The following is a 27,299-nucleotide window of genomic DNA, read 5'->3' as shown; positions in this document are numbered from 1 at the left end:
AAAATCTTCTTTACAGCTACAAGAAACATTTGGGGGGAGACAGTTGCTACTTATAGGGGCATCTACAAGATTATTAAAGTCAAGGGTTCACTTTTCCCTCCTGCACTGTGGAGGTTTACTCAATGAAAGACATGAACAATTTGGTATTAGTTTAGTTCCATCATGTTTGCTGGCAATTGTGGCCTTATTATCACTACAGAAGTCGAAGTCAAATTCAAAAGGATACACAAGTTTTTTTTGTAAATGTAAACACCAAGTCCAAGGCTACAGGTGAATCACGATCCCCATTATGTGTGTTAGCTATTGGTTATCTACTTAGTGCTTATTTTACGCAGAGATGGACAAAGCAGAAAAATAAACAATCCGAAATAGATTTCCATTTTTAATTTGCATGAAAAAAAATGCATATCAATTATACATCTTGAGTCTGATAGCAGCACAGAGATACAATGACATATGTTTTGTATGGATGGTGACTTATGATACACACATATCCTACACGATCAAGGCGAACAGGAAGTTTTAGCTGGATGAATGCATTACATCATATTTAAAAGGAGAACCAAGACCAGTGAGATGAAAAGAGATTTATTCTATGAAGGAGAAAATAAATCACATGTATATGGCAAAAAAAAAAAACATTCAAGAGATAACGAAAGGCCTAAAGATTAGTGCAAATAACGCATGTGGTAATGCTTCTTACACCTCCCCCCCCCCCACCGGCTATGCATAAAACCAAATAAGCCCCCAAGCCCACCCAACTGATACCTTCTTGTCATCTTCATTAAACAGAATCTACTAACCTATTGTGACTGCTCCTTTATTTTACATATACCTGGAAATCTTCTATTTGTTATGCACAATTGAATGCAACGATAGCTGACCATTAAGAGGAGAGAAGACAAAAAAGGAGGGCATTTATAATGAGAGGTACGCCAAAATTGTAGTGGGAAAAGTGACACATTTTGATGCACGTTAGTTTTGTGCAAAACTTTGCAACTTTTATTTTTATGCCTCGACTGGCAAATTTTCAATTGGGCAGGATTTAGCCGTAGGGGGAATGGCCTCCCAAAGCCCAACACATTTACTATAACTTAGGCCTTTAACCCGAGTCGGTGCACAGGATGACCAGTGATGAATTTAGTTTATGAAGGTGTCCACTTCTTAATAGATTGGGTATATTTAACTCTGCAGCTTATATCAATACTGGTATAAAACTGGGCTTGAATGTAGGTGGTATAAAGTATGCTATAGTAGTACGGAAGGAATTGGAAACCATATCCACAGAAATAGTGTACTTTGAAGATTAAAGCATCGCTATCAAAACATGGTAATTTGTTCAAAAGCAGAGACTTTACTATTTTAAACTCATTATTTCTCAAAGAGGACCTTTTCCAGTGTTCCATTGCTTAAAAAAAAAAAAAAAAAGAAGAAAGGAGTAGCCTTTTATAGAAACCGTACAACCTGCTGCAAACACTTTGCTTATATATCAGCAATGTTTGCCCCATAGAAGGAAAATATAAATCATGAGCTACAAGGACTCTATAAGAAGCCACCGAGGCCACGTGCCAGAGATCCCAGTAGTAGAGCACAAGTGGCATAGTATCAACAGAAGTACAAGATTTCATTTTAAGGAGACTGTACCTAGAAAAGTTATCATTTACAGACATTAAAACATTCTTTGGATTGACATTTTGGAAATTAACGTATATAATCTTCTCCTACAGGCTTCTTATACAGAGATGAAAACTATCAGAAGGACAGCAGTGCCTTTACATTTCATCTATTTTTCGTGGACTTATGTAAAAGGTTTCCAGTAAAGTGTCACTGTGTACAAATATACCATCAAATGTAGCAAATATACTATCAAATGTAGTGTACTTGCCATCAACGTAAAGTGTCCAGAAGAACGACTTCACTGCAAAGTCAACCTGTCTAGAGTGGCTTATACACCTCTGATGTTCGTTTTTGCACCATATTTATTTAGTTGATCACTAGCCACAAATTAATGTCTGATATAACACAATGGAAGCCCAATGCAATTAATTTATTACCAAAACATAAAATCTAAATTTCTCCACGTAGACAAATTAAATAGACAATGCAAACATAAAATGGTCATTAAGGCTCATGTTCTCCCTTGAAACTAAAAATGATCAAAAGCAGCATATGAAATAGTAATTTACTGTTTCAAAATTTGCGAAGTCCTGCACAATCAGGATTAAAAAGTTCATATTGTTCTTGACAGATCCAATCTATGCTGGATATGTAAAAACAGGACAGCACACAGACTACACCTCAAGTCTTAATGTAAGCACGTGAAAATCTCAGAAAAACTTGTCATCAATCCTAAAGTGAGGCCTGGTTACATCGTCGGGGTTAATGAAAACAGAGATGGATTTTCCTGGGTTCTCAGTCACTAGTTGTTGTAATTTTTTGGCTAAGCGGTCATCAGGTTGGTTATTGTCTCCGCCATCGGACTGTGGCGACGGTATGCTGGTGGTGCTCCCCCTCCTTTGGATATCCATAGTAAGCCTGTTTGCTGCCTTGACATGTTCTATGGCTGTTCGAAGATGTTCTGCTGGATCAGACCTCACAGACGAGAGCTTCCTGGCATGTAACATAACAGTCTCCTCTGAAAGGTGCTCTAGCATATTGCACTGAGGAATGAAGTAGTTGGGGCACATTTTGTTGACTAAGCAATGCTGCAGATCATCAATGAGTCCCAGAAGAAAAAGGGCAGCGTAGTCGTCTTGAGCCAAGTAATTAGCGGGAAGTCTATCACAAGCCCATAGCATCATACTACGGAGATGGTATGGACTGATAGCTTTTGGTCTTGATAAAAGCTTTATGATTATGGCTTTACAAGCTTGATAGGCTTGCATTAAGCTACTGGAAATGCATTTTTTCAGCTGTACCTCACTTCTGGCAAATGATAACCTCCATTCATTATCTTTTTTACCCTTATAGGAGCAAGCTGGCACTAAATAAAAGCCGCTAATTACTTCTTCTTCTGTGATCTTGCCATCCCAAAAATGGTTTTCCATTAGCCAACTTTGAGCTACAGCTGGCCAACCTTTGAACGACACCACAGGGACAATATCGTACATCATGCGACTGCTACCGACACCTAAAATGATTGTGATGATCGTACCATTCTTTTCTACCTTCTCTACCTTGGGCATCCCTCTCTGAGGTTTCTTCTGGATCTCAGACAACACAATGCTGATTGATTCATGGAACCAGTCTGCAACTTTTGTAGGGGAGAAAAAATAGTTAGTAGCCCCATTGATATGGTCAACAATTGTACAACAATCTTTCCATTTGGTGATGGTCCCTTCATCAAACAATCGAAGGCTAAGCCATGAATGACAAAGGGCAGAATGACGCATATCCAGTGTGACTGGTTGGTTTCTATCATGAAGTTTTAAAGCTGGCACCAGAAGAGTAAAATCCATGTCATAGTCTGTTCCACGGGCATAAACATTTAACTCATCAAGATCCAGGTCAACGACTCCTTCTCGAACACCGCCAGAAAGAAGCAAATACTCATTGGCTACAGGCAACTTCTGGTCTAGTTTCTGAACCATACCTGAGAAGAAAAGACAAAACAAACAAAAAGGTTAGCATACAAAATGCTAAAAAGTACTGATATTCCAAAAACAGAAAAGTGACAAACACAACTGTATTTATAGTGGTACCATTTCAAATCTACCATATAAGGTCTTGAAAAACTTTAAAAAAAAAAAAAACTTAAAAAGGTGCATTTATACAGAACAAGTAATGCTCCAAAATTCACTCAAACGAAAGGGAATGAGAATTGTTCAGTTTAAATGCGAGCCGATGACTGAAAGACGAACGAGAATCGCGCGCTTCTCATGCAATTTTCAGTTTCAGCCGGCATAAAAATTGACAGCTCGTTGTGTTTAAACACTGATCCTTCAACGTTTCACATAGCAACGCAAAACACTGAACGAGAAGTGAAGAATTCCCAACGATGATTTGCCTGTGTAAACAGGCTGTATGTGTGCAAATGAGAATTGAGAGACTCTCGTTTGGCGCAAAAAGGCCATTAAATGGGTGAACAAAAAAAAAAAAAAAAAAAAAACTTTTTTTTTTTACATTGTACACTGATTGAAATGACAGTGGAACTCGGGTGAGCACCTTGAACACTTCAGTCCTTACTAGGCACAGTCCTGTCAATGTCTAGTGGTTCTGTCAGGTAAAGCAGCTCAATCCCATTCACTTGAATAGAATTAAGCAGCTCTCAGGCCATGTGACTGATGAATGTGACATCACGTGCCTGAGCAGAGACCGCAGAGCTTGGGTAAGCCTCTTCATTTAGCTCAGGGGTGTCAAACTCATTTTCACGGAGGGCCACATCAGCCTGATTGTTATCTTCGAAGGGCCGACTATTTGTAAGGATGCCTGTCCACGGGAGATTGTGCATTGCGTTACCCGCGGCGATAAGCCGGCCGCAGGTAACGCAGTGAATGCTTTTCATAGCGTTGCAGTGTCCACGAGCAGACAATCATAATGATTCTTCGCTCATATAGGCTCACCGCAGAACACTGACAGCTCAGGGACCTCCACAGCGGCCTCAGCAGTTACAGTGACCCCCACAGAGGCATCAGGAATAATAGTGACCCGCACAGCAGCCCCAGTAGTAATGCTATTACTAATGGGGCCGGTATAGGGGACACTATTATTAATAGTATCCCCTATATCAGTAGTAATAGAGCCCCTGAAATCCATATACTTACCCCCTCCTTCTCCTTGTGAAAGTGCCACTGCTCCACTGCTCGCTGTTACTGGCGCTGATTGCAGGTGCACACTGACGTCAGTGTGCACTTCCGGACCCCTTCTCTCTTCTGCTCTTGCGGAACTAGGGTAGGGGGGAGCAGGATCGCGGGTGCCCACTGATGTCACAGTGTGCACCTGGGACCTGCGCTGCTGAGTAAATACCGGCAGGGGAGCCCCAGCCCCCCAGCTGTTATTCACTGCTGTGGTGAGCGGCCACTGGCACGTGATGCCGGCCATGCCCGCGGGCCACGTTGAACAATGTGGCGGGCCGGATTCGGCTGCGGGCCTTGTGTTTGACACCTGTGATTTAGCTGACTGGAAGGGAACCTGAGTGGTGGACCATCATGATCAACTACCGATGGTTAGGTCATCAACAGTTTAGTCCAGGTAAACCCCATTACATATATATGCAAAAATAGGTCTTAAAGCTTTTATAAACATATTTGAATGTGCGATAATTTGATCCCTTTTACTATATACGGCATTGCAGTATACAGTACTTTTCCACTTTTTGCCTATTAATAAAATCTGAACAAACCAAGCAACAGACCAAATAACCTCTTACTTCATACAATAAATTACAATTAAAATAATACTATAAGGCTTCAGCAAAGGGACAGCTCCAGTAAACAAGGTTTCAGCTGACACAGCAAGCACAGTGTTAACATTTGATCCGAACGCACGTTGATAATGACACCAATAATGAAGCTTAGTTCAAAATGTAAATTTTAGGAACACTCATGGGACTTTTGGTATGTCTAATTAGCTAAACGAAGCACGCCAGGTAGCACAGCTGATGTAAACTTTTGAAGCAGCTGTACGCAGAAGCAGCCTCATCAGATCAATACCGCTTCCATCTTCCATGTTCTCGAGCTTTTAAATGTCACTTAAGAAAACGTTCAACTTGGAAGATGAACAAAAAAATATGCAAAGTGCATCAAGAATAACTGAAGCTAATGGGCATACTTCCTTAAAATTTGTTTAGTGCTTTACCTCTCAAATTGTATCTGAACCCTACCCCATAAAGCAAGCATGACTCTTTTCAGTTAGCTGTATGTACGTCCACTTTGTCAGAGATGAATGGGTGAGCGCATGAACACATCATGCATGTACCAACTTCATGGGGGACATACGGGTTGGCACCCCATTCTAGTGCTATCAAATAGCACCCCAGGCTCCCCATTCCTTCACGAATGAGCCCTATAATGTAGTTTATGGGGCTCAAACATGACAACAGGTTTCCTTTAACGAAAAAGCTGCATGTCCTATGTGCAGATTTTAATGTGCAATGTCAAAGGCAAATCCACATGTAAGATATTCAAATTTTGCAGCAACGTTGTCCATGGCCAATTTTCCATCATGTGTCAAAGCACTTGACCAGTTCAAACCCCGTGTCCCTAAACACTCCAAATATACTGCCATACCTGGAGGCAGGCTGATAGTCCAATACTCCACTCCTTACTATGAAAAAAAATGGAAGACTCTGCTGAGACTTTCCAATACTGTACAGTATGCAATATTAGGTAACTCAGCAAATATAAGAAGATTTGAAATGTGGAACGAAAGCAGAATTCTGTGTTCCGACCAAACAAATCAAATGTGACTGATGACAGGCTCATGTGCACCCCTGTATCAATAGCACTATAGGTCAAGTCAGCATCAATTGAACTTATCTGGAGGCCCTGATGTTTCATTACTTATCCAAGTGGATTCAGTCACTCTAATTATCAAGGTTGTACGATTTCCCATTTCAAAATTACTAAACTAACCTCAACTATATTGAAATGTCATCATGATTTCTATGCATTTCCAGATAAGTCCTGTCTACTGGATATACCATAACCTTCACAAACCTGCAGCTGTGTGATCACAAACATGTTAACACCTAGCGGTACAAAATCCCATTCATGCTCTGTAAACCAAAGAGATGAATTGCTTTCTAAGATTCCTAATACTGCTGGCAGTTCCTTTTTTTCTCCACTAGATGGAGCCTTCCATCCCTCCATAAGTACATGCTGTACGTTGGGTCTTATAACCCCCCCAGGCGGATGTACTGAAAACCTTCTTAATTGTTAAACTGATTAAGATATTCTTTGTCGACAGGCCTATTACAAGATCAATTAAGATCAGTTGTCTCCGTAAATCTTGTATCGAGCATTGTTCTGGGTTTAATAGGAAAGTCTGCTGAACATTAAAATAATGTGGTATTAAAATGTAAAAGCTTTACATAATCCATAGAGCTTATAGGAAAAAGTAGCATGACTATTCACTTGTATAATGAATTTTGTGCATCTGTAAGCTCCGAATTCCAAATGAAGGAATTTACATGCTAGTGGGCTCAGAGATCACGGTACAATCCACACGCCTGGAGTCTTTAAGACGACGTGAGCGGCTCTACATGGCGTCAAAGACAGTCTGAATGGTACAATATGAAAGTTAGTTAAAATGGCAAAAGTCACATCCTGTCTGAGCCGACAGCCGAGCTGAATAGGACGGTTCCTATCCCATTCCCAATGTGTGCCGCCTCTATATATATCTCTCCGCAGCCGGTAAGTGCAATGCTGACAGCTACAATTATTCCACGGGAGCGTCTACAGAACTGTGAACACTCACAATACACTGCAGGCAGAACGTGGCTTCAGGGCCTGTAAGGGAACATTGGATATATTTCCTAACCACAATTAGGGTATGTTATTTTAGGAAATAAGTGCTTTGGCCAATGGGTCTTGTATCGTCACGGTTTTGGTGCGGTCCTTTTTGCAGGACTGTAAATTTCACTGCATCATGTGGGGATATTCTGCTCGTGTCAAAGAGTGGAGGCTTGCTTCTGGAAGAACATACTGTGCAGGGAAAGAAAAATGGCTGTTTAGCCACAGACTTTGGGTAGGTTTCATACAGGGTGCTCCGTAGTGATAACTGACAAAGTGATAGAAATCAAGTGACTGGGCTGCAATTATTAGGTATATCAAAATAGTAAAATAAAAAAAAAAATGTATATAATATTTATATTATTCCAAACCTGCAAATGACACTTTTTCCCATTACAATGTCATCTAACATTGTGTTACAAGTCCAGGGTATGGCCGTATTAACACTGAGATAATTGGGCATGTGCAGACTTCTATAGGATCATGCTGCTCCTCCACATAACTCAAAAGTTCATATGGGGGCACAAAACTTTGTTTAGATTCCATCCAAAAGAAGAATTGTGGCTTGTTTGATTGATACCGTATCATCAAGTCATTCCCCATAGAGCATTATGGGGTGGCACAAGGAGTGTCTACAGTCCTGTGTGTATATAGCCTGACATTGTCATGTCTTCTAGTTGTAAATGATAAAATAAGCACAAAAGTATTATAGCTGTGAGAATAAATGTGGAGATCTGTACATGTCATTACAACAAGCAGCAAGAGCAGGTTTCTCCTTACTGCCCTGTACCCCAAGGGCGTAGGTGGAAAGTGGGAATAAAGTCTTTCAATATGGCACAAATTGTACTAACTTTATCAATAGTTTATGAAGTTATGGAAAGTTGAATACGGCCTCGTGTGTTATGTGATAGTTTTGTGCAGGGCAGAACATACAGCATATAATCTTCATATACATCTCATAATCAACACACAACATGACAGTCTGGTAACACTGTCTCAGCTGGTCCTGTTAAAAGGACACTTAGTCATTTCTAGAACTTCAGGACAGGAACAATTACTGCTTGTGAAGTACATTTATGATGTCTGTGTTAAGCGACAATGTAACCACTAGGAGGCGCATGCGCTCTAATAAAACTGAATGAGACAAACAACCAAGTCACTGCAAAAATGTCTTAATCCATTTCCACGGATCTAGAGCAGACTTGCAAACTTCGCTGCATGTAGGAGTCAAAATTAAAATGAGCATACCTCTTGGGAACGCAGATACATTTTTAGCAGCTTACTATATAGAATAGATTTAGCTTTACTTACAGTTTACAAATTAAAACACATTTTGCAGATTTTATCTTTTATATGTACATCTGCCCCGGAAATGCTAAAGGACAGGTCATCAGTAGCAAAAGGTATAGGCGTGTGATAAAGCACGTTCTATATGGAGCATTCCACGAGATCAGCTGTAAGGGGCGACATTCTAGATTACGTACTTTACAGAATGAGCACTACATACAGATGGAAATTTTAGGCTAGCTTATAAAAGGCATTGCACTCAACAGCCCCGTATTGTTTCTAAAACAAAACGATCCCCCATTTAAAAGGGATATTCCGGGCTTGTAACCTATACTTAGAATAGGTCATTAAAAGTTGATGGGCAGGGGTCCACAGCTCCGGTCCCTGACGATCAGCAGATCCTGTGGCCGCTGCAGCCTAGCCAGACTCGGTGGTCGGAGCAGGAAGAGTAATAGAAGGCACTGTTCCTGTTGAATTCAATGACAACACTTCCGGCTCCGAAAACCGAATGCGTTGTCCGGACCTTGCTGCGCTGACAGCAACCAATCTGATTGTCAGCAGGGACCTGAGCTGTGGACCCTTAGTGATCAACTTCTGATGACCTATTCTGAGTATAGGTCATCAATAGTAAATGCCTGGAATATCTCCAAGCCACAGATATGAAACCAAAGATGAGGCACATCTAAGGAGCAACAGTTTCATAAATGCTTCCTCATCCAGTATATAAGTGGCAATCCCGCAGCTTCCCCATTATGCCTGCCTGTTCCGCAACCTACATAGGAGGAATACACTTTGCCATCAACAGCAATATATTACTTGCCGACAGATCTGAGAGCAATGGAGAGAGTACCACCGCTACACCCCGGCTATAAAGAAAGGGTCATTCTGGAGAAGCGGACAAGAACATTTTGCTTCACTGACATAGCAAAGGTATTGAATGGTCATCGTAAAATACAAGCCCGGATACATACTCATCACCCCTTTCCTCTATATCGATACAAGGACACAAATCTCCTACCACAATCTCTATCTGCAACAATGTTGCCTTTCCAACATAGAAATGGTTAACCTGCTGATTTCCCAGTAGAGGGCAGCATTCATCTCATATTTGTACATTCATAAAATGCAAGTCATCTTATCGGAGATTTCACTAGATTTAAATTTTAATACTAAAAAGTTGGAATACAGAAAAGCTTTTACTGTACAATGAATTCTGATTTAAATATTGCATGATTTTGTCCGCATGGAGAAAAACTAATCTTGTCCTGGAACATGACGCTCTGACCCATTTTATCACAGTGGAAAAAACTATTTAATAGCGGGAACCATTCAAAGCTATATAAATCCAATAAGGCTGGGTTCCCATTTATCTGGACACAAGTGATGAGATTTTGGTGCAGTTTACGCACTTGTCCACAGCTGGACAGATAACCGCTGCATGTAATGTTTTTCTTTCCAGCACACACAGGCATTCAGAATTAAAACGGTTAAGTCAGATGCCATGAATGAATAACCCAGTCTAACCGTAATCAAAGTTTGATCTCTAAATAACTTTTAAAGGTCAAATCCATTAAAACCAAATTTAGGCCTCCTTCCCATGAACGGATTTACGCCGCGTAATTCGCGGCGAAAATCCGCTGCGTTGCCTGCAGCTATTAGGTTCTATTGAACCTAATAGCTCAGGGCACACGGTGCGGAATTCCACTGTGGAATTCCGCACAGTGAAATCTCCCGTCCTCACCCGCGGCATGCTCTATTTGCGCGGGTGTACACGCTGACGGCTTCCATTGCAGTCAATGGAAGCCGTCCGTTCACGCTATGTCCCGCTGTAACACAGCGGAAGATAGCGTGAAAACGCTTCGCCGCCTACCGCCGCCGCGTCATGTGACACGGCCGGCCGCGTCATGTGACACGGCCGGCCGCGTCATGTGACACGGTGGGCGTGTCACATGACGCGGCGGCGGTGGGCGGGGAAGCGTCTTCACAATATCTTCCGCTGGTAAGTATGGGGCCTCTGGGGGGCGCTGTGACGGGCTTCGCCGCGGAATATTCCACGGCGGAGCCCGTCACGCTCGTGTGAAGCCGGCCTAAAGCACCTCAAACACAAGAGAAACACAAAAAGATAGCACTGAGTGAGGGCACAGGCCCTACAAGTAATTACTACACAAGTCTATTTTGCCGAGTTGCGTAGCACATATATATTCTGCAGCACCGTATAGACACTCATCACTTACATTAGTCCCTGTCCCCATATTTGCCTATTTGTATGGGTTTCCTCCTAAATTCCAAAAACATACCAACAGGGACAACATACAAACTCCATACAGATGTTGCACTTGGTTGATATAAACTCAGGCCCCCAGTGCTGTGAGGCAACAATGCTAACCACTGAGCCACCGTGCCAGAAATCTGTTATCTTGTCTTCTGTGAAGTTAGGTACTGAAAGGCAATTTCAAGTCACAAAACCATAGGAGAATTTGGGAATATAAAATTTATGACAGCTTTTGACACTTTCAATAAGGGGCTAAATTATTCACGAGAATTTATGCCTGACTGGGAAGTATGAGACATCTATAGCACAGATAACACTGCTAGCCTGGTGAACTTCGCCCCAACACTAATTCAGGGACCATAAAACCTCCACTCCCTTATCAGTGACTTTTTAAAGATATTTGTATTTCTGTTGCAGTATTCTTTTAAGTGCAAATTATTCACATCCATGTCTGTGCCTTGTCATAAGTATGTGTGTATAAATATTCATGCCTCTTCGGATCCATTCCATTCCATTTAAGCCTGAAGAACCCTGCGTTGGTTCGGAAGCTGGCGTTAACATCATGTATTTTTGTTTAAAATGCCATTAAAAAGGTATCATCTCTACAAGATTACTTGGTTTCTCTTACTGAGAACAATCATATTGTGAGTCTTTTTCAGCTGCACAAATTCTAATAAAAAAGGTGAATGAATTGTGTCATCTTCCTAAATAATGGAACAATATGACGTCAACAGATACAATCCATCAGTGCTCGCAGCAGAAGTGGTTGGGGGGGCATTAGACTACCACTTACATCAATAGGCTTACAAGCTTTAGGCACCTCGGAGATACTTAATACATGATTCTATACCAAGAAGGCGGCAGATCGACAACAGTGAAGGAAGATTCATTAGAGAAGGGGCTACGAGGGTCCAATCAGTCACGTCGGTGGTCATGGTTTGCCCTGGAAGCACAATGGGCAAGAAATCCACCAGCATACCATACTGACATAGTCAACTGCATATCACCAAATGTATATTTGCCAGTGTCATTTTATAATGTAACAGCATTATGGGCCCATGAAGAAACCATGTGCAACACCCCACAAGTTTTATAGTACAATACAGTGGTCCCTCGACATACTAGATTCCATACAATGTAGAGCAACAACATGTTAAACTTATTCGTCCAAGGCTTCGTCTGGGTTGGGCACTGCAGACTGCAAAGTGAAAAGAGAGTCTATACACAAGAAGCAAATCCGCCAATACCAGGGAATGCGTATAGCCGGGCCCACAGCACAGGCTATAGAGTTTCCTGGAAGAGTTAATCTTTTCCATGTAGTGCTAATTCATGCTGTGCTCCCTAAAGCTCTGCGAGATAAAGCAGCGCTGTTCATTACTGAAACACAGCGCACATTTTGATATCGGAAATGTTTGGTAGTTACAGAATATTGAAAAACTGTCTTCTCCCAGTTTTAATTAGTTTTAAAAATAAAATCCTCCTCTGGAGCTGAAATACACAGACGCTGGATATTACACCAATATAACACGACAAGATGAAAGGACCTTCTAGTTAACTGCATCTAGTACTATCCAGCAGGTTTAAAGGCTGGTTTACACGGGCCGATGATCGCTCAAACAGTCTGAGTGACAGCTTTGAGCGATCATTTTGCATAAACTATTAAGTAGCTACTCGGCTACTTAAGAGCAATTAAGGCCTAATGCACACGGCCGTGACGGGCTCCGCAAACGGAATACTGCAGCGGAGTCAGTCATGGCGCGCCCCCAAAGACCCCATACTTGCCTCTGGATGCACTGCATAAAGTCCCGCATGACACGCCAGCGCGCATGTGCAGTAAAGCAGCGCCATATGACGCGGCCATCAGTGGTCATATTCACACTATACTTCCGCTGTGCTACAGTGGAAGTAAAGTGTGACGGGAGGCTTCCATTGACTACAATGGAAGTTGTCCACGCATATTCCCACGGCAAATAAGACATGCCGCGGGTAATTTTACACTGCCAAATTCTGCGGTGGCATTCCGGTGTGTACATTGAGCTTTTACGTTCAATAGAACCCAATAGCTGCAGTGAAACGCGGCGAAAATCCGGCCGTGGGCATTAGCCCGTGTGCAAATGAAGCCTTAGCTGAAAGCAGTTAATAGCCTGAGGGCTCTTATCTGCATTCAGCTCCTTTGTTCTCCAGCGGGAAACAATGCTATCAGCACTCCCCGTGGAGAACTTCTCATAAGGCTGAACGTCGATTTTTAGGTTGAACTGAATTTAACGATCAGCTAGCAGTGCACGAAAAGTGCACAATGGGCCCACATTTAGACGCACCGATTATTGCTGAAACGATCGCCGATTGGCAATTTTTTAGCAATCATTGTCTGGTGTAAATGGGCCTTTAGTCAGTCAGTTATGTCAGTAGTGTGAAAGGCAAAAGGGACATACAGTACATGTAACCCCCCTTTAAGTGAAAATAGGATTATAAACATTTTTTCAGAAACTGGGCCCATTTAAAAAACAAAGAATAAAAACCCCAATCACTCCCCCTCTCCTCGGACTACTGAAGCAGAGCCGAGCAGCTGATAGTGCCCTGGCTCCTGGGTAGAGGACCAGGCCAAATCATGTGACCACTGCGACCAGTCAAAGACTGCAGTGTCACCGTTGGCGCTCCTGACGCAAGTGCTCATATTCTGGAAGGTATAATAGAGCTATAATATGTGACATCCCCAACGCCTCTGCTCTACTCAAATCTATATAGTGGATGTATAAAGAATAAATCTGTTCACGATGGTCATTCCAAAACTACTTCGGCCCATGACGTCCATAGCGGATGTTAACGGAATGGCAACAGGAGTTTGAACCTTCCTGCCAATATACAGTCAATTTAGTTGCCATGTGACAGATAACAGTAGTCTGCTATCACTAGTCTGACAAAATTTGCACCTATTCAGTAGGTTTCTAACTCCCCTCAGATTAGGATAGGCACCCCACTCATTCGGAGATCAGCACATTAACACACTGAGCAGCCTTGACTTTTGGAAATGCATGTGCAATGACAAGATTACTAATAATGGCCCATTTATTCAACATACTGAATGGTGGAAAGGGATTTAAACCAAGATACATCTTTTACCATGCAGTAGAAGTCATTCACTCAGTGGTAGAACTAGATTACCTGGACACATAGCTGTAGTGTGGCACACAGTCATGTCTCAAATAGGATTTTAACCCTTTCCAATCCACTGTCTGACGTCTAAAGACATTCTGATTGAAGGCTATACAGCTCCGATGTTGGAAGATGTCCGGCAGGGTATTATTACTGTAGATTACTGGCCGCTCTGTTGTGGGGGGGCCTCTCCAGCATGTCACATACCACAGTACTGGCTCTAGCCAGCAGATGGCGCCATTGTATAATGGCAGAAAGGGTAGGTCCCCTAGGAAACCCTGGATCCAAAAGTGGATTTGAAAGGGTTAAAATCTGTTTGGCCTTGCAAGTTGCTATCTATGCGTTTCACCTGGGCAATGTTGTGTGAAGGCACTCCTTGCTTTGTACTGTAAATTCTGGAAGCGCCCCGTGTAGACTAGATTTAAAAAAAGAAAAAAAAACAAACAACAATCGAGTTTGCAAGGAAAAGTTCCTTGAAAATCCACAGTGCATTTGAAACAAGTTGACAGTTCTAAATCCACAGCATGCAGCTTATACTGTGGATTTTGGGCAATGGATTTCAACCTTTGAAAGGCAAATCGTTGAACAGTGCAGCAAAATCCCCACCATTTAGGGGGCAGATTTGGCCTGTGAATTTGCTGATGATTTTCCACTGTTGAATTTGCTGCAGCAATAGGAGTGAATTTGCAGAGGATGTCTTTGTATCCATTGCAGTCAGAACAGAATGGTCAGTGTCAGCATTAGTCTTTAAGGGGCATCAATTTGGTTTGCAAGTTACTATGCCAGCAAGGAGTTTGTCCCGATGTACCTGCTGATCCCCACTGCTGACGCTCTCAGGGAGTAATGGCATAAAGCAGAAACAAGGGCACACAGCATACTGCTATAGTGAAGATTACAACAACTAAGAGGACCACAATGCCTTGCTGTAACACATGCGTTAATGGGTTGCTCAAGTCGTTGTGCCACTAAAATATTTTGCTGACAATTCTCTTTAGCTGCACTAATTTGTCTGCGGGAAGTTTCTTAAGTGCTTTATAGTGAGCACTATACTGAAACAGCAGCTTGCAGTGCATAGCTCCAGAATCTAATATAGGGTCCCCCATCCAACACAAACTACTGAACAGAGACTCTTCTGGCTAACTACTTTCCATCTCCCTGGATACAGTAGTTAGAGGTACAGATTCTAGCAAGAGGGATATGAATTCTCAACGCAAACAGCTTGTCGAGCAGAGTCAGCAATTCTGTCCTCGGCTGTAGAAGATTATTCCTACGTCCAGCTTTCAGACTCAAGAACAACATTATAGAACTAGAAATTGGTGGAACATTTTAGGCAATATTTTTCAGCCCTCTAGAGACATTTACACAAACCATGTAGCAATGGATATAGTTCCTCATTCCAATATATTGGGGTGATGACTGTAGCGAGGAGTTCATCTACTAAATAACTTTACTGTGATATATTACAAGTAGCAATAGTTTTCTGCCATCTAGAAGTAAAATTTGTGTTCTGTTGAAGGTCAACCAAAAGTCACCATTTTTTGCATGGGTGTACTATAGTGCATTCCACAAAAGAGCTCTTACAGGCCACTGTCATCCCATGTAAAGTCAGGACACAACAGGGCAAGTGAGTGACAACTGCTCACTTGTTGGAGTCGCTTGGTTATTAAATCATGAAAAAGCCAAAGCTACTAGGTTTGCCACCCAGCTGGTAAGCCACCAGCCCAGACGATAATTAACTTCCAAAGGATAGTGCTAGTATTTTTTACAGACCATATTAATGTCTGTTAGAAAATAAAAAATAGATTAAGTTGCTCTGTGACTTGCTGCCCGGCAAGAGGTTTACTCACTGAAGCAGGTCCAGTTGCTGCATTCCTGCATGCAGAGACCCAATCATCAGCACTGTGTAGTATGCGTACAGGAATACAGGCAGATGGCGGTAGCAGAAGCAGGGTCTCTGCGTACAGTAGCCACCACAGCTGGACCTACTTCAGCGAGTGAACTACTTGCTGCCATGATTGTTGCTCAGGAATAAGGGCAGCAAACTATTATCATTGGGGCTACATTACTACAGTGGTAGTATCGCTATGTGGGCCACTGGGAGGGGTGGTGTGCCATTACTGGGAATTATGGCTATTATACTTCTGTGTGAAAGCATAGGAGCTATAAATTGTTGGGACAGTTTTTAGGCCCTTCGGCATCTGACAGTTGGCCTGAGTAAAGTCACCCTAAGGCTGGGTCCACACAAGGCGGATTTCCAGCTGAATATCAGCAGAAAGCCTGCCTCCAAACCAGCCCTTATTGAGAGGGGGTGAATTCCACAGCAGCAATAAAATGGACAGGCCGTGGATTTGAATTCTGTGCCGCATGTCAGTTTCGGCATGGGTTTTGTGCGGCTTATTTCAAAATATCGTCCACTTTGCCGCTGCTGTAAATGCCGCATAATTTCCATGTGGAAGGTCCGCCACCTTAAATAGATTACCCATGTTTGAGAAATTAAATAACTATGCTGCATTTACCTCCTGAAACCAACAAAACACTTGTTTCACATAAATTTAGATATGCCATCCAAAACCCACGTCACGCGTGTTGTCCTGACTGCAGCTGAATTCAAGGATTTTCCCACCTCAATCCGAACAATAATGGAATAAAAAAAACCCTATCTGAATACAATAAGATAAATGAAATGGAAAGCTCTTGGCTTTGCTTAGCCACCAGGAAAATATCACATCTGCCTCCCATGTGCATGTGGGATCAAATCAAACTACAGTTCCCAATAAAAGCTCATTTCTACTTTCATCTCTTCTGGCTTACTGAATGCTGAACGTCGTCACATGGTAGTAGCTGGAACCAGACGCTGCTGTCTCCAGATTACCCAAGTGTGTGTAATGCCGCTGGAAGATATTTCACACTGCTCTTCCAGATGCTCCCTTTGCCTCAGCTCTCATTTCCTCTGCCACTGCTATCACAACACGTCCTTAGGAAACAAAGGCAGAATTACTTCTACTCCATTCAAAACCATAAGAACTTGTGCTGAAGGCTGAGCGAGCGATATAAAGCCTGGTGGCTTCTTGTCATTCTGTGTCAGTGATTACCGCACAATGGGAGATTGTTTTTTGTAATCGTCTGACCAAAGAAAATTAGGATATTACAAATGGAAAATCCAACTAGCATATCAACGGGAGGGTCCTCTACAATAGTTACCAAGTAGTCTAAGGGCTCCTGTCCACGGGCGTAGAGATATCCCGTGGCAGGTCTCAGCCGCTGCCGGGGAGCAGGGGAGAGCTGATAGGCTCACTGCAGAGAATGGCAGCAATTCGCAGCATGATTTAAATCACACTGCTAAACTCCCTCCCACCTCCAGCCGCTGTCATTGACTCCCATAGGAGTCTATGGCAGCAGCCATTATCCAGCCAGGAAGATAGTTCCAGGACTATCCTTCCTGCCCGGCGTAAAAGTGCCCGGCTGGGCGCTTTTACGCTGCGGGAATACGCGGATTTTTCAAAATGAAGGCTGCATCAAAATCCACATCAATATCCAGTCCTTCCATGCGGGATTTTGATATGGATATGCATCAAATTCTGCAGCGGATTTTCTGCTGCAAAGTCCACTACATGTGAACATACCTTTACACAAATCCTCTAATCCATGCAATTGCCTGTCCCATACCTAGATGTGAAGGTGCAGCCCAGCCAATATCTGCAAATGCTAGCAGAGGTAGTAACCGCTTCTGTAATAGCGCCCCTAGCAGGAAGGAGCAGCTGTGTTCACAAGACCCTTTGCAGCTCCAGGTAGGAACTTGTTTAATACCTTTTTATCTAGAGAACCTAGAGATTGTTTGGGGGCAAGGGTTCCCAGATTTTCCCTGGAAGGATTTAACCTGGGTTTACCTTTTCATTGCAAGGTTAGGCTTTATTCATATAGCTGTAACATTGCTACATGAATGAAGCCTAACATTGCGATGGATTACACTACTAGCATTATAATTGTGCAGGGTCTAAATGACTGTGCTTCATACTTTACAACCTTTTATAAACCCTGCACTGCACTTTACAGCAATCCCTGGATGGTGGATACGATATTGCATGGAAGAATAATGAAAGTTTTTCTAATGTACTATAGATTCATTGGCGAGTATGCCATAATTAGCCCACCATGAAATAAGTGAGATATTGAATAAGCATACTTGCATCGAAACACAGGCTGCTCAGATGTGACCTTCTCACGGCTTATTTGCCATTTGTTTGGTTGAACAAAAGGTGGATTACAGAAAACATATAGCATAAATGTTTCAAAGCCCGGAGTGTCCTTCCTTGTAATGAGGAGACAGTTGTGCCATCGTCTACAATATAGCGCTGGGATAAGCCTTGGGAGCTTAAGGCAGCATCTGAATTATTGGTCACTAAATAATTCTGCATAAAATAATAGCTAGAAGCCATTGACATGTCCGACTTCATCCACCATGGGATTCCCTCTGTAGCAGTACACACTCCTCTACACACTTTTCTTCTCACAAAGTTCTAATTTGACAGTAAATTAACCCTTTCCAACCCAATTTCCCTGCCAACCGCACACTTCCTAGCTAAAAATTATTTTGGCTGGGAAACCCTGTTGTGGATTCCTTGGAATCAGTCAACAAAAACACATAAAAATGACCCGTCATGAGCGAGCATACTCGGTAAGGCGATATACCTGAGAGAGAATCGCCTTTTCGAGTATCTGCTGGCTCTTCCCTAATAATTCTCTCTCTCCCTCCCGATCCCCCCCCACCCCACCCCCGAATCTACAGGGACGAGCCAGCAGGTACTCGAAAAAGCCGATGCTCTCTCGGGTATATCGCCTTACCGAGTATGCTCGCTCATCTCTAGTCATGATGATATTAGCAATAAGTATTTCACATGTGGAAGACCATTTTTAATAATCCTGTAATTATAAGTATATTGATATTACATACATTTATATAATAAGACTTCATTTCTAATGATAGATATCAGAGAAATTCTTCAGCATGTCTTATTACACTAGGCAGGACAGTGCTGTCCTGCCTAGAGTAATATAGATATGCACTACAGCCTCCAACATCGGCTCTGCGCTGTCCTGCATAGTGTAACATAGATATGCACAACTGCCTCTGACACTGCTCTGTCCTGCATAGTGTTAGCTCTGATGTCCGGTTAGGTCAAACACGTTCTATGTAGAGAAACCTGAATGCAGGACTAGGTCAGACACTGGCTTGGAGAGGGCTTAATTATTGAATAAGCATGATCAAATATTGGTAAGTGCATAGAATTCGATCTTCATGTCCGATTTTCTCTCTTCTCATGAGAATGGCGGCATCACTAAGGACCACATCAACACTGCAATTTTACAGGCAATGCAGAAAATTTAGGTTAGACTTTTTCAGGGGCTAAATCCATTAAAGGGGTTAAATCCATTAAAGGGGTTGGCTATTCCATTGTCACAAACGGTCTTGAAAGTTCGAGGGTGCACTACATGCAATGCTAATTACTGAGTCGCGCCACAGCAGCAGCTGCTTTTTATCATTACAGAAGCCGCAGCAGCGCCCGGTTGGTTGCATTGCATGCAGTGCACCCTCAAACTTTCAAGACCTTTAGTGACAATGGAATGGCCAACCCCTTTATGGATTCATCCCCTGAAAAATCATGACTTAAATTTCCGCTGAAGATTACTGTTCAGCCTCCCACGATGTAGAGACAATGTGAACGATAGCTGCTCCGTGTAAATTACAGGAGGAAGACATCCATTGTATTTTATTTTATAATGAAGCTTAGGACCCAGAACCTCGTCTATTCTTTGTGTCTGAATAGGACCATTTCATCAGAAAATTCCAGTATAATTACACAGTGTCCTGCATCAAAGCAGCGATACTGAGGTGACTGATAGAGTGTAGCATGGGTCAATAAAAGTAATTAGCACCATGTCAGACAGAGACGCACATGACAGAACATTTCACAGCCGCAAGGTAAGCAACGCCTGCCAGCAAAAGTAGAAGTGATAACGCAGCCTTTTTTTAGATTTTCAGTAATGAGCCAAAACATACATACATGTTATCTCTGGTGCGAGGGATTATATGGCCTCAACAAAACTTCCAGAAATTAGTATCTAGGAAGACTGATTTCTGGACATTAACATGTAATTCTGCCATTGTTAGCAATAGGGCAGTAAAATATAAGTACATACTTTACCACCAACCTACAAGGGCCTTGTTCTCTCTGATGCTGCACCCATATAAGGAATGCTTGCATGCACAAAGATAAAAATTAACCCCTTAGTGACCAAGCCTATTTGCACCTTGATGGCCAAAACAAATTTTGGAAATCTGACATGTGTCACTTTAACATAGAATAACTCCGTAAAGGTTTTCCTTATCAAAGCGATTCAGACATTGTTTTTGCCATATATTGTACTTCATTTAGGTGGTGAAAATAGACCGATAGAATTTGTGTCTATTCATTAAAAGTGCCAATTTGAAAATTTTTTTTAAAAAGTAGTTTGTTTTTTTTTACATTTTCAACTGCAATATCTGAAACATACTAGAAGTCACAGTGGCGTATAAGTTCTTTGAATTTATTATTGAACCTTCACAGAAAAGAACTTCACTAATAGTTAAAATGTAACCTTTATTTATATAAATTTAAACGAGCCGTGTACGTACACACATGAAAAGATTTCTCTTAAAATTTCTTGTCCTTAATTTACGATATATCTGGAAAAAAACAGTGTTGGTTATTTCTCTTTATTTAAAGCCCAACCACTGTATTCTTTCATCCAACTCGCACACGGCATCATTGATTAGAAAATTGACCCTTTCTTATGTGCTGATGATGATGATGATATAGAGTATGTTTGGACAAGTAATAGTGGTTGAAAGTCGTTATTTGGCACAACCCAAAACTACTTTATTTCAATACCCACATAACAGGTGTGTTGTGTATATATATATATATATATATATATATATATATATATATATATATATATATATATATATATATTATAGACATACACACTCTCATATATGCTGGTGATGTATCTCTGTCGATTTCTTTTTATATATCACAAACATAAAACGGAGTGGTTTTCATTCAATAGTGGCAGAAATGGAGCTTTAGATTATTTTATTCCATCTTTTTTCCATCTTATAGTAGGGACAACAAGAGTAGGTGATAAAGTTAGTATGAATTGTCTTGTACTGTTGATGACAGACTATGCTACATTCAAAACCCCTGTTCGATGGAATATGACTCATTAGGTTTGGAGTCTGTTTTTAGGTCTGGACACCAAGACTAGCGGTCACATTTGATTAGTTTGCACTGATATAGGCAGACTTTAGAATACTCCCAACCCTTTCTTTTAAATAAAGTGAAGATCACTGCCTTAGAAGTCCGTTTTTATAGCCAGGACATCAAGGTGAGCGATCAAATTTCAGTATGTCTGTACTGATGGAGACAGACCTTAATAAGTCTAGCAGCTTGTATGAACAGGCATGAAGATCATGCAGGCTGAGTACTATCAGTCAGTAGCCCACATTTACGGGGCATACAAAGTTATCTGAATGATCAAATTTCAGTTTGTCTGTACTGATAAAGACAGACAGTATATGGCAGCTTGTTTCGATAGGCATGTGAGCTATCTAATTTGAAGCGCATGCCGATCCTACAAGCAGAACGCTAAACTCTCTGTTGATAGCCCACATTTACGGGGCATACAGAGTCAGTACTCTAGCCTAAGGTTAAAGGTAAGGGTAAGGGTAGCAGCCAGCCTGGCCGCGATGTTACAGCTCTGTCTCTGTCATTGCGGCCAGGTCGGCTGCAGCGTTAACATCGCGGCCAGGCTGGCTGTTACCCTTACCTTTAACCTTAGGCTAGAGTACTGACTCTGTTGATAGCCCACATTTACGGGGGCATACAGAGAGTTTAGCATTCTGCTTGTAGGATCGACATGTGCTTTAAATTAGATAGCTCACATGCCTATCGAAACAAGCTGCCATATACTGTCTGTCTTTATCAGTACAGACAAACTGAAATTTGATCATTCAGATAACTTTGTATGCCCCGTAAATGTGGGCTACTGACTGATAGTACTCAGCCTGCATGATCTTCATGCCTGTTCATACAAGCTGCTAGACTTATTAATTAAGGTCTGTCTCCATCAGTACAGACATACTGAAATTTGATCGCTCACCTTGATGTCCTGGCTATAAAAACGGACTTCTAAGGCCGCCTGCACAGGGGCGGAAATCCCGCCGCTGAAAGTTTGCATAGGAGTGCATTACAATACGCACTCCTATGCAGACTGCCGCGGTTTGGCCACGCGAAATCTCGCGCGGCAAACAAACCGCGACATGTCCTATTTTTGTGCGGGGCACGCACTCACCCGGCCGCCGGCTCCGGTCTGCGCATGTGCCGGCTGCGCCGCAGCCGGCACACGAAAGAGCTGCGGCCGCCAGGCGCGGGAGAGTACGCGCTCGTCCCTGCAGGCTCTCGGGTCGGGTCCCGCGGCGAGAAATCTCGCTGTCGGATCCGACCAGCCCGTGTGCAGGCGGTCTAAGGCAGTGATCTTCACTTTATTTAAAAGAAAGGGTTGGGAGTATTCTAAAGTCTGCCTATGGGTGCCTGCACACGAACGGAATTTCCAGCGCGTTATTTTAGGCACATTATCTGCCCCAGACCGCAGCCAATATACTCCTATGAGGATCCGCAGTTGTCCCCAGACGGACGGATTTGTATCGCGTTTTTTCACGCGCTTGAAAAAATCTGCGACCTGTTCTAATTTGGGTCGGATTCTGCGCGTGAAGCCTCCAATACAAGTGAATGGGTGCGTTTTTTCACGCAGTACATCCGCAGTGCAGCTGCGGATGGAGTCACTGGTTGCTATGACTACAGGAAGTAGGCATGGTAGGAGGCGTCCCAACACACAGCACAGAGCTTCACAGGCAAATTTGTAGAGGGAGATAGGTAGTATTTCTTGCCAATGCAGGATGTAAGAATGCAAAATCTGTAGTAATGAATTCCTCTTGTGAATTTTTTTGCAGTGACTGAAATAAAGTCACGCTGGAGAAGCGCCTGAAAAAAGTTACATGGATCAACCATGCCCACAAAGACATCAATAATTTAAAGGTGCTCGCACAAGCAAGAGGGACAAAACGGAGTCTGGGTGTTGGTTTTTAAGCTGTTTTCCAAGGAATGGGCAGTTCTCTAGGGTTTGGGTTTACAATAAGGGGTGTCTGCTGGTTTTTCTGCGCGTTTTTTCCGCAACACATCCGCGTATATCCGCGCGTGATTTTTCACGCATCCGCACCTATCCGCAAGCACATTTAGGTACCATACGCGCGTGAAAATCCGCTAGCGGAATCCGGAACGCTCGTGTGCAGGCGGCCTATATCAGTGCAAACTAATCAAATGTGACCGCTAGTCTTGGTGTCCAGACCTAAAAACGGACTCCAAACCTAATGAGTCATATTCCATCGAACAGGGGTTTTGAATGTAGCATAGTCTGTCATCAACAGTACAAGACAATTCATACTAACTTTATCACCTACTCTTGTTGTCCCTACTATAAGATGGAAAAAAGATGGAATAAAATAATCTAAAGCTCCATTTCTGCCACTATTGAATGAAAACGACTCTGTTTTATGTTTGTGATATATAAAAAGAAATCGACAGAGATACATCACCAGCATATATGAGAGTGTGTATGTCATTATATATATATATATATATATATATATATATATATATATATACACACACATATATACATATACACAACACACCTGTTATGTGGGTATTGAAATAAAGTGGTTTTGGGTTGTGCCAAATAACGACTTTCAACCACTTACTTGTCCAAACATATTCTAGATCATCATCAGCACATAAGAAAGGGTCAATTTTCTAATCAATGATACCGTGTGCGAGTTGGGTGAAAATACAGTGGTTGGGCTTTAAATAAAGAGAAATAACCAACACTGTTTTTCCAGATATATCGTAAATTAAGGACAAGAAGTTTTAAGAGAAATCTTTTCATGTGTGTACGTACACGGCTCGTTTAAATTTATATAAATAAAGGTTACATTTTAACTATTAGTGAAGTTCTTTTCTGTGAAGGTTCAATATCTGAAACATATGCCAACCTACTGTACAAGTTTTCGAGGAGGTATATATTTAGGTCTGTTTACTTTATTCTGGACGCACATTTGAAAAGGAGAATTTTTTTTAAAATCATTTAGGAGACGTACAAATTTACCATTAACATTTTGAGGAACACTTTGTTTTTCTACAACAAGCCAAGATTGCAAAGGCTCATATCTGTCAGAATGATGGATACCCCCACAAATGACACCATTTTAAAAACTACTCCCCTTAATGTATTCACTTCGAGTTAGGCACGCCCTCTTATGTGTGGCACGTTACTAAGGGGGATCGCAGAGAGTTGGTGTCCAACATGGTGGCCATTTTGAAAGCCACCATCTTGGAGTCAATTTGATATTTTTTTAATGGGAAGGGGTGCGTATGACATGTATCGGATAGAGAAATTGTCGGAGAATCCAAATCACTGCTCAAATGTCATGTATCTTTATTCCTGCCAAAGTTAAACCGTTTTTCCGTTACAAGGAACACAACAATGATCCACTACAGGTTGTGCTCTCAGTTTTGAATAGTTAAGGCTATCCTCTTCTCCCATTAACCCCGACATCACCCCACATGCATACATATACACACACAGTTCTCAAGATTGGTAGGTGTCTCACTGACCAGCAAGTTATTCCCCTACCCTTTGAATAGGGGATACCTACTAATTGTGGTAAACCCCTTTAAAGATTATATTCCGGAATTGAACTCCGAGCATTTCATTCTAGTATTTTATTCATAAGGTTTCAATACAGATTACAGTCCAATGGGGCTAATAATCCAGGAAGCCAATTAACCTGTCAGTATGACTTTAGATTGTGGAAGAAAACCACTGCAAGCATGAGAACATACAAATGCTTTTATTACAAGCAGAAGTACTTTTGGGTCTGTAGTGTCACTTTAGTGGAGCACATAAGGTATAAAAAGTTACGTTACAAGTCAGTGTAAAACCCCCTATAAAAGGAAAAGGACGAAGTAACAAGCTAGGGCATCTAAAAAAAATTGCTTGGTTCTAATGAAAAATTGCTTTCTTTGGGGTATATTTTCCTTAGACAAATGAAATACTGTAAATCTAAAATAAAACAGACTTCAGTCCTTGGCACACTCCTACATACATATATTAGTATATGCACTATAAACAAGGGGTCAATTAATGCCGAGAACTCTGCAATAATAAAGAATACTTTAATTAACAATGCACCTTGGTCCAAGAGTCACTGGAGCATACAAGGCTTCATTGACAGCCAAGAACATTATTTTGCTCTCTAAATTAATTGTGCGGCTGTGTGAAATCCCCACTTGTATAAAGCAGGAAGAAAGAAAATGTTTCTGTCAAGAAGACGTGAAGCAGCAGAGTTTTGTTTACTTAATTCTCTTCCTCCGACAGACATTCGGCTACATAAATCATAAATCTAAATTTAGAGGACACAGAAAAAAAGAAAAAGTTTTCTATTAAAACCCGATTCTGCTGCTTGTCTGAATGGAATAAGAGTCTAAAAGCAGTAATCAGTCTGGTACATGTCTACAGGCTGGTGGATGGCCTTACAAATAACTGCTGTTGTGTAGACCCGGCTTTGAAGTATGTTGGTACAGACGAAATCTTCTACTATGAAGGAAGAGGGCAGTGCCTGGAGACTTGGAGGCGAGACAATATATTACACTGGAAGCTGCTAGTGCGAAGAACAAGTAGACGTGAGAAGTAATCATTTTCAGCTTCTTAATTTGGAAGCTTGCGGGTAATATAATGTATCCCCGTTTCATATTGTATCGCAGCACGAGAAGACATTGTCTCGCTTCCAATACATTACAGAGAGCTACTGAAATCACTGGTTATATATATATCGATTAGTAGAGATCTCTCTCCAAGTCCATGAAAAGGAGATTATTTGCAAGAAATGGTAACTCTAATAGTCAGATATCATATCCTCCTGAACAATCTGGAACAATTTAGTTTTTCATTGGTAAATGGCACTGTCAAACTGTGGCGGGGTTTCCATAGTACTGTTCTGCTCAAGAAACGTGAATCCCTTGGCCGAAGAGCGAATGGACCCCACTGACTATAATGGGGTCATTTCGGTTTCAGCTCCGCTACCTGTGGTACCTGTGCATGCAGTGCTGTTTCTTCTGGCCTTAGCATTGTATAGCGTAGGCACTACAGAACGTCTCTGAGCCTTAATACTTATCTCCAAGTCTTCTATGGCCTCTACTGCATATCCAAAGGATATAAGCATTTGGAGATGCAGAAGAGTTTTTCTTATGATTTCCTGAAAATTAGACCAAAAACAAATTGTAGCATGTGCCATCACATACTGCATTACAAGGGTAGGTTCCCTTAAAAGCATAGGGAACAATATCGCCATAGAAGGGTATATTCACATGGTGGATTTCTGGGTATTATTGTACCTTGACGCCACTGGAAGCTAGGGGTTTGACAGGAGGAACGCCCCCCTCTCACCCCTAGTTCCGAATAGGGTAAAAGGCAAGAAGGTCCTAGCAGCCCACTGTGGATCAATTTCTCTTGGCTGACTGTTAGTTGTCTTCTTTACCATACATTACTACTTGTAAATGCTGCCATGTTACCGCTGTAACATGGCAGCATTAACATCTAATAATGTAAGGCAAAGAAGAAGACTGTCAGCCTAAGCCAGCAGGGCCTGCAGAAAGGGATCCACACACTGCAGCGTCTCACCTCGGTCCCGGACGGCGGCCTCCACCCCCACTGATAGCTGCCCATTAAATGACATTCGGTCGGGCAAACACTGTAATTTCGCCTCCCTGCTGCCCAGGTGGCGCACCGCTTGTGCACTGAGGGGGGTTCCACCTTCTGGGGCGCCGCCGGGTAAGCCACTTAAAGCTGTGGCTGCACCACCCGCGGCCGCTGTATGGCTTTTCTGGCAATCTTTAGTGCCCTTCCAGGACCTGGTGCCCAAGAAGCTGTGTAGCCAATCAGGTACAGGGTTGTCACCCCGTCAATCTAGACTCCACCAG

General features: G+C 42.1%; 1 protein-coding gene across 1 annotated transcript in view; it reads right to left on the bottom strand.

Moving 5' to 3' along the window:
* Window positions 1–369: 369 nt before the first annotated feature.
* The window catches only part of MB21D2 (Mab-21 domain containing 2), a 71,948-nt gene continuing 45,018 nt past the window's right edge, over window positions 370–27,299 (bottom strand). The window contains exon 2 of the mRNA XM_066602009.1: window positions 370–3,592. Coding sequence (XP_066458106.1) covers window positions 2,328–3,592 — 1,265 coding nt within the window. The 3' untranslated portion in view covers window positions 370–2,327. The remainder of the gene's footprint in view (window positions 3,593–27,299) is intronic.

Source organism: Eleutherodactylus coqui, chromosome 1 (assembly GCF_035609145.1).
Source record: "Eleutherodactylus coqui strain aEleCoq1 chromosome 1, aEleCoq1.hap1, whole genome shotgun sequence".
Lineage (NCBI taxonomy): Eukaryota > Metazoa > Chordata > Amphibia > Anura > Eleutherodactylidae > Eleutherodactylus > Eleutherodactylus coqui.
This window is presented reverse-complemented; position numbering and strand designations above follow the sequence as displayed.